We start from the raw sequence: 14,255 nt of genomic DNA, 5'->3' as shown, positions 1-14,255 counted from the left end.
TGGGCTGGAGATCATTGAAGAAGAGAGTGGGAGCACTGCAGGTGTGATGGGCAGAAGCCATAAGTACAAGAAAAGTATGCACTACCCTCTATTGATAACATGGCCAGGTAAAGAGCCTGCTAATGAAAATGATCATTTGTTTTGCTTTGGTCTTTTGGAGCCAGTCCTGGATCTTGAACTCAGGGCCTGGGCACTGTCCCTTAGCTTTTTCTTTTCCACTCAAAGCTAGCACTCTACCACTTGAGCCCCAGCCCCACTTTCAGCTCTTTTCAGTGGCTAGTTGGAGATAAGAATCTGCTGGGGCTGGCTTTGAACCACTGATCCTCAGATCTTGGCCTCCTGAGTCACTAGGCCTGCAGGTATGAGCCACCAAGTGCCTCACTAGGGTATTTCTCTGATGGTTTAAGAGGATTAGAGTTCATCTAGTTTGCAATGTGGGGCAGGGGAAGGAGGTGTGGTGCCTTCATAGGAAAATGCCATTTTTGAAGCCTTAGTTGGCATCTTTTCTCTCTCCTTGATACAATTATGTTGAAGTAGTTGAACAAAGGGGTTTCAAGTCAATGTGTCATTTTGTGTACAAGGCATCTCAATTGCCAACACCTCTTTCATGATTCCCCCATTTCTCCCAATCTCCCCATCCCCTCGACTTCTCTGGTTCTATTTGTACTTAGGCACTTAGGCACTTACTTAGGTACACTGAATATTATGACTGTGTTTGCCCACCCTCCCTCTCCCCATTCATCTGCCCACCCACAAACCTAAATTAAGGTGATCCCTTGCTACATCTGGAGAGGTAATTGGCTGGTCAAAGTGTCTCCGGCATCATTCCCAATTTATTTATATAATTATTCTAGTTTTGTCCTATGAACTGTAGGATAAGAGCTGGAAACAGTTTTGAGATTTGGCTCTGTAAAAGAAATGGGTCCATAATGACATTATTTACATGTGGTGTGATCTATGCACGTGTGGATTGAGTATAAAGGCAGTTGTGGAGGTTCATGGTTCTCAATGGGCATTTGTGTGTTATCATCTTTTCATCAATGATTATCTAAAGTCACTTCTTCTGGAACTGTTTCTATGATTATAAAATATTTAATGATAGTATTCTGTTATGTTTATTATTAATGGTACCATCCCTGTATTGTGGTGATGCTAGAATGTCATGGTAGTGACAACTTACTATCTCTTCCATGCTTATAATTTCATCTGCTTTTGTGTGTGCGTGTGTGTGTGCATGTGCGTGTGTGTGCATGTGCATGTGTGTGTGTGTGTGTGTGTGTGTGTGTGTGTGTGTGTCCATACTGGGACTTGAACTCAAGGACTCCCAACTCTTGCTTAGCATTTTCAATCTACCACTTGAATCATACTTGTTTGGTTAACTGGAGCTAAGAGCCTCATGCACTTTGTCATCTTCAGACCATGATCCTTAGAGCTTAGCCTCCTGAGCAGCTAGAACTCCAGGAGTGAGCTACCAGCACCTATCTTGTTTGATTGGCTATTTTCCATCAGGCCATTGTTATCTAGTGCAGACTTGACTGCCAGATGTGGCTGAGTAATTTTGGACATGGAGGAAGTCAGTTTTTCCTTTGACTCGTGCCTGTCATCCTAGCTACTCAGGAAGCTGAGATATGAGTGAGGATCACAGTTTAAGACCAACCTGAACTGGCCACACACACAGAAAAAGCTATAAGTGGTGCTGTGACTCAAGTAGTAGAGCATTACCCTTGAGAAAAAGGAGCTTAGGGACAGTACACAGGCTCAGAGTCCAAGACTCAGAACAGGAAAAAAGAAAAAGAATATTAATGGGGACCAAATCCAGGTCCCTTGACTTAACATTCCCACTCCTGGTTTCTACCATATTCCATGGCCCCTTGAACAAAATCATCATCCAAACAGAAGAAATACAGGCCTCAATCAGCCCTGAGTTACCTTCACAACAGAGTATGAGATTTCGGGGACATTCTATGTGCTAAATCAACACCATGCAGCTATTGGAAGAGAAACGAAAGGATTCTCGATGCCTTCACCATATTTCTGCTGTGGTTCTCTCGTGACAGTGGGGGCCTTTTTGCAGAAAATGGTCTCTTGAATAGTGATCTGGTCAATTTCTTTTGGCCACATAACATACCTCTCTTTAGTCTTGGAGTGAAATAGGACCTCAAATTCCTTCGCCCCAGGGGAACATATCTGTGTGAGGTTTTGGGATAGGGAAATGTCCATGCAGAATGAAGAAAGAGCTGACGTGGCCCACTTACCTTACAACATATGGGTGAGATTGGAGGACACCGCCAGAGACTCAGTCCACTCCTCCACAAAGCTTTAGAACAGCCCATGTGGAAGGGGGTCCAGCACACCACAAACACTAGGACCAGAATGACTGGAAGAGAACGCAGAATGCAGTATGGATGAGACAGACTTGATGAAGCACTCCCTGTGTCTGCAGTTCCTTCTAGAAGTTTCTTCCACTGCCTCAGTGAAGCTAGAACCATTGTAGACACACTAAATTCCAGAGCGACTCAATGTAGAATCTTCTAACAGAGACGTTCAGTATATAGCATCTAGGTCCATTTCTGTATAAATGTGTGTGTGTGTGTGCGTATGTGTGTGTGTGTGTGTCTGTCTGTCTGTCCTGGGGCTTGAAATCAGAGCCTTAGCTTTTGTGCTCAAGGCTAGCACTCTACCTCTTGAGCCACTGCTCCACTCCCAGTTTTTTGCTTGTTAGAGAGTAGTCTTATAAACTCTCCTGCCCTGGCTGGCTTTGAACTGAAATCCTCATATCTCAGCTTCCTGAGTCATTATGATTACAGGTGTGACTCACCAAAACCTAGCTTAGGTTTTCTGCATGATAATTTATCTAATGAATTTCCTTAGAATATTAAAAAATAAAAAGGAATCAGCACTATGGCTCAAGTGCTAGAGCATCCACCCTGAACAGTGACAGTGCCCAGTCCCAGAGTTCAAGCCACAGGACCAACAAAAGAAAAATAAGTTAATAATACTTAGACTTTCTCTCAAAGTTCTAAGGACATAAAAGAGAATTATTATTATTATTATTGGAAATGACATAGGCTACAAGTTAGACTGTAGAAGCCACACAAACTGATTGCATTAATAAAGGGCTGTGTTGGAGGAGTTGGTGTTCATTAAAGTCACAGATGAATAAGGAACTGTTAAATAAATGAGAGTCTCTCATTATTATTATTATTATTTAAATGGTCTGTGTTAGCCTTTATTGCTGTGATAAATATCGAATCAAACAACTTACAGGGAGGACATATTTAATTTCGCTCACAGTTTCAGATTTTCCACTCCACTGTGGCTGGGAGAGAATGCAGAGTAGAACAGCTCACATCTTGGCAGCCAGCAAGCAGGGCGCTGAGGAGAAGAGCTGCTGGCTTTCTCCTTTTTTTTTTCTTTCAAATTTTTATTATCAAACTGATGTACAGAGAGGTTACAGTTTCATACATTAGGCATTGGATACGTTTCTTGTACTGTTTGTTACCTTGTCCCTCATACAACCCTCCCTCCTCCCCCTTTCCCTTTCCCCCTCTGAGGTGTTCAGTTCACTTACACCAAACAGTTTTGCAAGTATTGCTTTTGTAGTTGTTCTTTTTTTTACCCTGTGTTTTTCAATTTTGGTATTTCCTTTCAATTTCCTACTTCTAATACCAGTATACACGGTTTCCAATATGCTCAGATAAGATTACAGAGATAGTGTAGGTACAACCACAGGAAGGTGATACAAAAACATCATCAATAATGGAAGCTACAGATACAGATGGGAAGTTGAAAGTAGTTACAACTGTGATATAACAATCATTTCCATAACATGGAGTTCATTTCAATTAGCATCATCTTATGTGTTCATAAAGGTATAGCTATTGGGCTCTTGTGATGCTCTGCTATGACTTGCCTAAACCTGTACTAATTATTCTCAATAAGGGAGACCATAGAGTACATGTTTATTTGGGTCTGGCTCACTTCACTTATTATAATTTTTTCCAAGTCCTTCCATTTCCTTACAAGTGGGGCAATGTCATTCTTTCTAGTAGAGGCATAAAATTCCATTGTGTATATGTACCACATATCAGGCCATTTATGTTGCCAGCAGTTGCAGTTATAATACAACTAGCTCATCAGAGGATGGATGAAAGACTAAATATTTATGCGACTGCCCAGTATTTTAACATAAGTTGAAAGGACTGACATAATAGAGTGAAATCCAAGCCATTTGTCAGGTCAATATTAAATGCTGCTTTAGCATGAATAGTAATTTCATTTCTCTTTAGATGCTTACTGAAGATACTCAACATTGTTTCTACTGTCCTCCAAACTGTGTGTGTGTTTGTGTGTGTATGTACACAGGTACACATGCTTGAACTCAAGTCTTTGAGCTCTTACTTGGCTCATTTTGCTCAAGGCAGGCCATGTGCTACTCAATCCATACCTCCGTTTTTGGCTTTTTGCTGATTAATTATGGCAGAAGACACTCTGGGATTTGCCTGCCCAGACTGGTTTGATCTGTGATCCTCAGATCTCAGCTTCCTGTGTAGCTAAGATTACAAGTGTGAGTCACTGGTGCCTGACTATATCTTTCAAGCTTTTATTGAGAGCTCAAGGGGTGAAAAAGGAAGAATGAAACATGTTAGCGTTAAGAAATCTTTCTACCTCATTCTGTCCCACTGAGTTACATTGAAAGCAACAGGGAACTGGGCAGAGGTGCTCATGTCTGTAATGCTAACTACTCAAGAGGCGAGGAAGGGGGACAAATATGACATCACTGTATGACTATCAGCAATGCTATGATGGCAGTAAACAATAGGCACATGAGTGGAAGTGCATCTGTAGTCATCTCCAACAGGAAATCGCTTTCTAATTTACAAATGGCTTACAGGTGACTTACACTTATTCCCAGTCTTGATAGTGACTTCCTGAAAATGTGTTTCACTGTATCTGAGTTTCTTGCTATTACTGTTATTGGCCAGAAAGACATGTGAGAAAACAATGGTACATGTTAAGAATGCAAATAGTATCATTATATGGTCATTTCCAAATTAGTTTCCTTATCTCCAAAGCACAATTTTTTTCCTGGTATTTAAAGGCAACTCCTGTGAAGAGCACAAACCTTGAGTAGAATTGTCTTCATTTCTTTGTATAACATGAAGCCAGGATAATGCATTTCAGACATATGGAAAAAGCCCACAGAAGTCAAAGCTGAATAAACAGCAGAGAATATGGAGGACAAAAGGCACTGGAATTCCATGAAAATACTGAGAGGGAAAAAATGTTCACAAAGCCGACAATTCAGTGAAAATATCTTCCAAGTGGCAAGGTCAAATAAGGACATTTTCAGAGAAGACCTGCCTGTGGTCCATGAGCATGGATGTGGAGACTTTCCACGGGCTGAACATCAATCCATAGGCAGACACTTGGCTCTTCAGGAGAAATTACACACCTCGGCAGCCTTCATGTCAGGAAATTTGGACCTCACTGAAGGACATTTACAAATGCAGAGCTGACCAAAGAGATGTATCTCTGAGCCCTGTTGGCACTGGAGGGAGTCAGGTAGAGAGAAGTGTGTGCTTTCCACAGCAGACCTGTCTACTCTCTTCTCCCTCCATCCATGAATCGGGCTCGTGAAAGGGCTCAGATCATTTGCAAGGCACTCACTACCAGCCATAGTAAATGAACAATACTATTTTGTGTCATGAAGAGCACCGTTGAAGACCAAAGTACCATTTTATGATGTGTTTTCATCATCACTATGAACTCCTTATTACTCTACTACAATGTCAGCATATATATGTGACCCATTGTGGCAAGTATCAGTTGATATTCTCAAAGGCATTACAAGCAATGGGGTGAACATATCCTTACTCATGGATTTTAGGTGAACTGAGTCCTGATGTTAACAAGAGTGGGACATGATAATTTAGCATAATTTCTAAAGCAATATTTGAACATGGAGCTTTCTGTTCTGGCTCAAGAACAATATGGGGGACAATCGAGGAAATCTAAATATGAGTATTTGGAAAATATGAAACAGCATGGAGTTTAGCCGATTAAGGCAAAATTGGACTAGCGTGTATGATTCCCGGGTTCAATACCTACCATCATGCACACACACAGACACAGACACACACACACACACACACACACACACACACACACACCACACACAGAGAATACATACATATATATATAATGATTATGTGAATATTCATGTATACCTTAAATGTATCTTATGTGTTTATAAAAATTTGTATATTTTATGTGTACATACATAGAAATGTGTATGTAAACATGTGTGTTATGTTATATGTATATATGAATTGCCACCTATATTTGTATATAATTATATAGGATTATGTACATTCTATTTATGTAACATGTATATGAATATATGTACAAATATATAAGTTACACATACAAATGTACATACACATACATATGTACATACACACACTAAAGTTAAGTTTAGTAGAAAAGAGTTAATACAGATATAAAAGAATACCACTATTTTTCAGAAGTATATAAATTTCAGCATGAAGGACTATGATATTTGGTAAAGACTTTCAAAAATATGTATGCTGTCACATATGCTGACACTGTTCTAGAACAAGTAAAAATAAAAACAATTAGATGAAATATTCTAAGAAACTTTGGGGGAAAGATTTTGATTTCTTTTTAGTATTTGGAACCTTTCCTTTGTTTTTAATTCCACAAAAACATATGAAATTAATAACCACTCCACATGTAATAATAATAATAACGTGAAAAAGTAGTTTAATTCCAGGAAGTATACCTCCCTGACTGATAGAAATGACCTTCTGTATGAAAAAACTGTGACAAACTGTATATATTTAATACTAAAATTTGCTTCTGTTTATACATGTTAGCTAAAATCAGTGGATAAAGTTTCATATTGTCTAGTACACAGTTTTATGTATGAAAGACATAAATGTATGAATAATGATACATTATTAAATGGTTTTCCTTTCATTTTTGATGTTGTTGTTATTTGGGGGCTTGAACTCATGTCCTACACTCCATCCTTGGGTCATTTTTGCTCAACACTAGAGGTCTAGCACTTTGAGACATAGTTCCATTTCTGGATTTGGGGTCCTTCATTGTCTATAAGAGTCTCAAAGGGACTTTTCTGCCCTGCCCAGTTGGTCTTCCTTTCTTATGTTAAAAACATAAGCAAGCACAACTCACTTAGTTAGGTTGTGCACCTCATGGAGCTTGAACCCACAGCCAGGGTTTGTATCTGAGCATTGTCATTCAAGTCTAGCACTCTACCACATGAGCCACAGCTCCAATTCCAGCTCTTTTTGCTGGTCATTTGGAGGTAAGCATTTCAAGGTCTTTCCGCCCAGGCTGGCTTTCAACTACAATGCTCAGATCTCAACTCTTGTGTAGCCATGATTCCAGGCATGAGCCAGCTGGGTGTAACAGGTATTGCATTTTCAAGAAAGATTCTCAATTTACACTAAAGTGATTTAAAAATACATAATACCCCTAGGAAGATTCAGCATGAATGCTGGAAATGGATTTTTAAATAAAGGGAGCTATTCTACAAAGAGAAGGACACAGACTTGTTCCAAAATAGAAGATAATTGTCAATAGCATATAGTAATTGCACTAAGACACATTGCTATCACATTTACCTTAATAAATAACACCTAAGTGGAATCAAAATCATCCCTCAATTTCGGTCTTTCCTAATTTTCCTCCTAACATTTTTCTTAAAATGTTTCCTTCCATTTGATAATTTTTAAACTCTCTCCCCCTTCCAGCCTGAGCAAGTATCTAGAAATGTCCTCTCTGCTGCAAAAATCACTTACAAGGCAACTGTTCTTGACCTCATTGGTGAAAATCTGGAGTGGAATGCTATCATCCGGGTCTTCCTCTTTTGCCAGGCTGGTATACCTGAGCCATTCAATAAGAACCCAAAGTAATACATTATTAGCTAGTAACTGAGTTTTCACATCAGTCTTTATACTTACTATGTTTTCAATCTATATTTTGTTGTTCACAAACACTCATAGATCAGTTATGCATTTGAATAAATGAAATAACATTGGAGGAAAGTAGGATAGGATTGAGAAGTGCGCAGATAGCCCTGCACAGTGACATTTGGGAAGGAATCAGAGCCAGTGTTTTAAGCGTGACTATCTAGAGGGGAGGGCCAACATTTTCCTAGACAACCAAAAGCAACAGGTGCTGGGAGCTAGCTCCATGCAGCATGGGAACATAGATAGCGCCAAACCTGGGGCTTTCCCCAGAGTCTGTGCATGGTTTCTAAGCTTTTTTGCTTCGGGCTATGGGTCTACCACGGGAGCCATAGCTCCACTTCTGAATCTTCTGGGGGTTAACTGGAGATCAGAGTCTCTTGGACTCTCTTGCTCAGATTGCCTTCAAACTGCAAACCTCAGCCTCCTGAGGAAGAAGAATTGCAGGATGGAGCCTCTAGTGCTTGATGACCTTGATATATACTTTCAGATAATGTTAATTCATCATTTACAGTGAAGGTAAATTTAGAGATTATAATCAAAGTGTCATAAAATACATAATATATGTTATTTAGAATTGCAGCCAGGATAAATAACAACCATAATGAATGAGTGAGCATATATTAAGGATATTGGCTTTCAATTCTCCATTCACACACAAAGTGAAATATTAAATATAAGGACTTGGTTAATACCTTTGCAGGAATGAGCACCATTTTTCCTTTTCTTGGGTAAAACTGCAAATTAAAACGATAGACAATATTTAGTGACATTTCATAGACATGATCTTAAGAAATCATGAAAGGTGAAAATACTGTCAACCACTGGTATCCATGTGAACACAGACAAAATCGACCCCAGTGTTAACTGGGGTGTTGATGGACTGTGGCCTGTATGGTGATCTTACTGTGATGTTAAGTAGACTACTGTAGAAGAGGAGTGGATTTGAATGGAATCACTGCCACTTGTAATCGAAACCCCAACCAGGGGCCAGTCTCACACTTGCCCTACATTCAATCTCTGTGATAATACCAACAAAGCTGGATGTGCTATTCAAATATGTAAAGAAATATAGTCATCCAGATTGAAGTACACAGAAGAAACAAGTTCTTTAAATAGAATATTCTTTATCCAGAAATACATAGAAAAATTTGCAATTAACCAACAGGAAACATGATAAAAACTAGAATGTTTCACTTCCTTAAAGCATTTTCTGAAGTGTACGACATTGTCTCATATTCTAGAAAATTTATTTTACATTAGCATGAATAATGATCAAGATTACTGTAAGTCATGGTATTGTGAGCTGAATTAGCTAAGTGATGAATGCAGAATCACTCCTTGCTATTTCACTGCAGGTTCAGGGGTCAGCCATCAGTCTTACCTGAAGGTGGCCTTGGCGTTCTCCATGTGCCAGCCCAAAAGAAGGGACTTTCTGGAATGATCACCACCCCTCTCATTGTTCCCACATTCAGCCATCCACAGGGCATGCAGTGGGATAACATTCTTAATCTTAAAGCATTTCTTGTACCTAAAAAGAGCAACAAACACCATTCCTGTAAATTTACATCCACAGTGTGCAGTGTGTTGTGTTAAGAACTAGTCTCCCAAACTAATCCTTTTTTTTTTTTTTTTTTTTTTTTTTTCTGTGTATTTTTTTTCCAGTCCTGGGACTTGAACTCTGGGCCTAAACTGTCTATAAGCTTCTTTGCTCAAGGTGAGGCACTTGGGCCCCAGACCCACTTCCAACATTTTCTGTGTATGTGGAACTGAGGAATTGACCCCAGAACTTCGTTCATGCTAGGCGATAACTCTCCCACTAAGTGACATTCTCAGCTCCAACTATTCTAAGTTGTTTTTTTTTAATCATTTTCAACTATGGACAGGAGCTAATCGATCTGTCACATTCTCAGTTGTGTTGTTCTATCTGTGTTGGAGTTAGGGCCTCTCTGTGTAGTGCAGCCTGATCCTAACTCTTTTTCCTACATCAAAGTCTGCACGCTGTGGCAACAGGATGGACAGCATGCCTGGTGGTGTTCTTCATTCTTGACCATATTCTCAACAGTAACACCACTTCAGGGACATGTGGGAAACAAACAAGGAATCCAATTCTTTGCAAACAAAATTGAAAAAAGAATCTGTGGTATTAAAGCCAGGGCTATGTAAATGCTATTTGCTAGTGAAATGCATTTTGTGCTGAGCAGGAGAGTGTGCAGTGCACACGTACTTGGTATTCGACACAAGCAGTAAATCACTGAAGAGGAAAAGGTGCTGCTTCTTCCTCTTGCATCCTTCCTGTATCTGCACTGGGCCATGGATGAGCAGGGTTCTTCCAGGATCCCCCGGGGACAGGGATCTGTCCCAATGATCGTCCTTCTTAGGAAGATGGCTTTCCTGCTGCACAGAAAACACCACACATGGTCAGTGTTCAAACATAGGAGAGAGCTTGGTGCCAGACTTTAATGGTGCACAATACTACCATTCTTCACCGACTTCATAAATAACATCCAACGGACTTTGTGGTATGGGTGGCAAAGCAAGTAGAAAGCTAGGTCAGTTTGAATATGGATGCAGGATAGATATGCAAACAGAGCCCTAGACCCTTTCCACTTTAGGAGATGGGCAAAAGAAGGAGGCCAGAAGCTGAATCTACTGTTAGAGGAGAGGAGAAGTGGGGCTGATGAGAGAGTGGTGAGCCAGGGGAAATGAAAGAGCAAGGAGAAGCAATGATTATGGAAACTGACCACTCTTCTGTTTAGTATTTATCAAAGAAGTTATTGGTAAAGTTGAAAAAAATCTTTGTTATGCTATGAATATCTGTGAAAAGATCATTCCAATTTGATTTTCTTATACCATTATAAGTGACAAATGTCCATTCTACAAATGTCCTTCACATCTGATTTACACCAATATTCAAATTTTGTAAAGAAAGAGAAGAGAAAACATCAAGTAATACTTAAAACACCAACAAAGTTCTGAAATATCAAGTTTTACAGTTATTTACTGCGATTTGTAAGGTGCACTATCATCCTACAGGTAAGAATAATTTTATGGGATCTTTTAAAAATCTTGTTGGCTCAGGTATTTCTGGAGACAAACCAAAGTATCATCCATGCAGACAAGCTCATGTCTCTAAAGAAATCTTTCTTTAGCTCAACTGTACTACACAGTAAAAATCACTGAAGCTAATTTTTAATGCAAAGATAAGCTAACAAATTTTTTGTTTGTTTACTGGGGCTTGACTACTGGGCATGGGAGCTTGTCCCTGAGCTTTTTCTTCTTAAGCACTCTCATGGTTGAGCCACAGCACCACTTCTGGCTTTTTGTGAGTAGTTTATTGGAGATAAGAGTCTCATGGACCCATGGTTCTCAGATCTAGCCACCTGTGTAGCTGGGATTACAGATATGAGTTATTGGTGCCCAGCTGACCTATTACATTCTATCTCTATACATTGTCACCATTGAAATGAATCAGGCAGAGACAAGTCTGTGATTTCCTATGTAAGGACTATCCAGACTCCTCTCCTAAGTAAGGAACTTGATAATCCCCGCTTATTCTTAAAACCCACCTACAGAGCCATCCTTCTGGAAATCATTGGCAGAGGGCCACAATGGAATATTCTTCTGAAGTTCTTTCTCTTTTTGAATGTTGATATATTTGCAAAGCTCAAAAATAATGAAAAAGAGCACGAAGAATAAGAGAATAGCTTGAAAATATAGACTATCATTTGAAAAACAATATGAGATTCAGAATGCAAGAGATAGCCAAGGAAATTACATTTGGAAAGCAGGCCTATTGTAAAAAAAATTGCTTTGAGCACACACACACACACACACACACACACACACACACACACACACACACAGACAGAGCCAGCCTTGGATCTTGATCCTTGGACCTGAACATTGACCCTGAGCTCTTTAGCTCAGGGCTAACACACTCTTACTTGATCCAGATTCCCACTTTCAACTTATTGGAAAATCATTTCATGACTGGACTTCTTTGGAAGCACAATCCTCAGGTCTTAACCTCCTGAATAGGCAGGATGACAGTGACTGTAATCCTACATATGCACCTAGAAAATACTCCCTTTAGTCTAACCTGCTGAATTTAACCAGAATTTAGGGTTTGCAACCAAAATGTCTTACAAAATAAAAAATGCATTTTATTTCTAAAAGAAGCCATGATAAATAATTTCTATTACAAATAAGGAGAATCGAATGGGAACATTGCTTTGCAGGGACTTTTATTTACTCACTAGCAAATTAACATATTAAGTATGAACAGTTGGGAATTACCTTTGAAGTAAAGAGCAGCATTTGACCTTTAGCCGTGAAGAACTGCAATTGAAAATGAGAGACGATATTATAGTACATTTCACATTCGTGCTATGATTTTAAGTCGGTCCTTAGAGATGAAATGACTGGTGGTCCATTAGTGTCAATGTGAATATGGGTGGAATTAGAAATACTCATAACTGGGGTATTTCTGACCAGTGATCTGCAGTGATTTCTTCTGCTCTTCCAAGAGAATATAGAAAGCCTGCCTGCACACAATGGTGATAACAGTAGGAGGCAACCCATTTCCTTTCATTTCTTTGTTTTCTAAACTTCCTTGAGCGTCTCTCGTGGCGCAATTTTTTTTTTTTTTTTTGCCATGATGATATTGCCCACGGCTTTGCACAGGGACTGAAATAGGGAATTGCACTGTTTTTTCCTTGCCTTTCACCCTGTTGTTAGGGAGTCCCGTTGGAGGGAAATAGGAGCTGAGGGTTTGACACTCAACCTCAATGTTTCATGATAAAAAATGTTTTTAAAAAGTAAGAGCAAAGATTTAGCGCCTTCACCTCAATGTTTACAAAAGAAGGAATGTTTTACTAACCACATGTGCTTAAGTTACCAGCTACTGTGAACTGCCAGAGATGCCAAAGCTTCAACCTGCTTCTAACTCACCGCCAAAAGAGGAATGATGCCTGCATTATCTTCAATGGCGCAGAAACGCTAAGGACTCCAACTTCTCTGGACTAAGTCACATGGATAGCCCCTTACCTACTCCTCACCCCTTTTGTGGAAGGGGCACCACATACATATCTTATGTCAGCATTTGCCTCATGCTCACATATGCCATGTGTTTACAGCATCCCCTGCTAATTTAAAAAAAAAAAAAAAAAAAAAAGAGCAGATGTTTGGGATTCGTGCTGCCCTTCACCAGCCCTGGGGCAGTGTAAAAAGCTAGCCACTCCCATCTTCTGGCTTCAACCGGAAGAGAAGTTCCTGTCCCTGGGGGTGGCGAGCACATGCGTGCCATCATGGCGGCAGAGCGCCCAGAGACCTGGCTCTTGGGAGGGCTATGGTCTCTGTCCACAGAGGAAGTTTCATGACATCACCTGATGGTCAGCCCAGCTCAGCCAATCAGCTAGTCATCCCAAGTGCCTCTCCTTCCCGCCTTTGACACCATAATGAATTCTTCTGCCCTACCTCTGGATGGGGAGACCGGTAGACCATCCAGACTGGATCCATGGAATTTCTTTCCTGCTTCGGACATGTGAGGGGGGGCTGACGGGGAAGGGGATTTTGGCATTTCTCCTCAGCTCAGCAAAGTCCTCAAAGATATGCCTTACTCCTCCTGCTGGCGGGAGGGATAGGGCTGAGTTTCTTTCACAATTTTGGATCAGGAATCCCCCTGGGAGATAGGGGGGAAGGGGGGTCCCGAACCCCCAACACTTAGAGATAAAAGATTGGCAGTCTATTAGTGTCAATGTGAGTATGGGTGGAATTAGAACCTGCTTATAACTGGGGTTTGAGGGACTTTGGCTCTGGCCAGTGATCTTACTGTGATGTGAATTAGACTTTAATATGGAAGAAAAATTGGATTGATATGGAGAAACTGATTTTCTACTGTGTGCTGCAAGCCACCTCAGCATAGGTGAGCTCACATCTGCACTGCCTTCAGTGTCCACAGTGATCACACCAGACAGTCCAAGGTGTGTTGTTCAAATACAAAAATAACATTATATACACCAAATCATATGAAGAAATCATATGAACTTGGATGGAATATTTTCAATTCAGTAAGCAAGGATAAAAATTGGCAATAAATTGAAAACATGGGAAAATTGCTGTATTTCATTTCTTTATAGAATTTTCAGAACTGTAATGTATTGTGTTATTTCCCGGGAAACATCCTCTTCATTGTTACAATCAATAATCAATACCACACCAAGTCTTTAAAGATGAATG

At 40.0% G+C, this 14,255-nt stretch overlaps 1 protein-coding gene across 1 annotated transcript in view; it reads right to left on the bottom strand.

Moving 5' to 3' along the window:
• Nucleotides 1-1,974: 1,974 nt before the first annotated feature.
• LOC125366970 (olfactory receptor 1174-like) overlaps nt 1,975-14,255 on the bottom strand; it is a 70,546-nt gene continuing 58,265 nt past the window's right edge. The window contains 6 exon segments of the mRNA XM_048367643.1: nt 1,975-2,187; nt 7,848-7,932; nt 9,400-9,546; nt 10,243-10,412; nt 11,589-11,681; nt 12,315-12,356. Of these exon segments, the coding sequence (XP_048223600.1) occupies nt 1,975-2,187; nt 7,848-7,932; nt 9,400-9,546; nt 10,243-10,412; nt 11,589-11,681; nt 12,315-12,356 (750 nt within the window).

The sequence above is a fragment of the Perognathus longimembris genome, chromosome 18 (assembly GCF_023159225.1).
Source record: "Perognathus longimembris pacificus isolate PPM17 chromosome 18, ASM2315922v1, whole genome shotgun sequence".
NCBI lineage: Eukaryota > Metazoa > Chordata > Mammalia > Rodentia > Heteromyidae > Perognathus > Perognathus longimembris.
The sequence above is the reverse complement of the archived record's forward strand: the minus strand, read 5'-3'. Positions and strand labels throughout refer to the sequence as shown.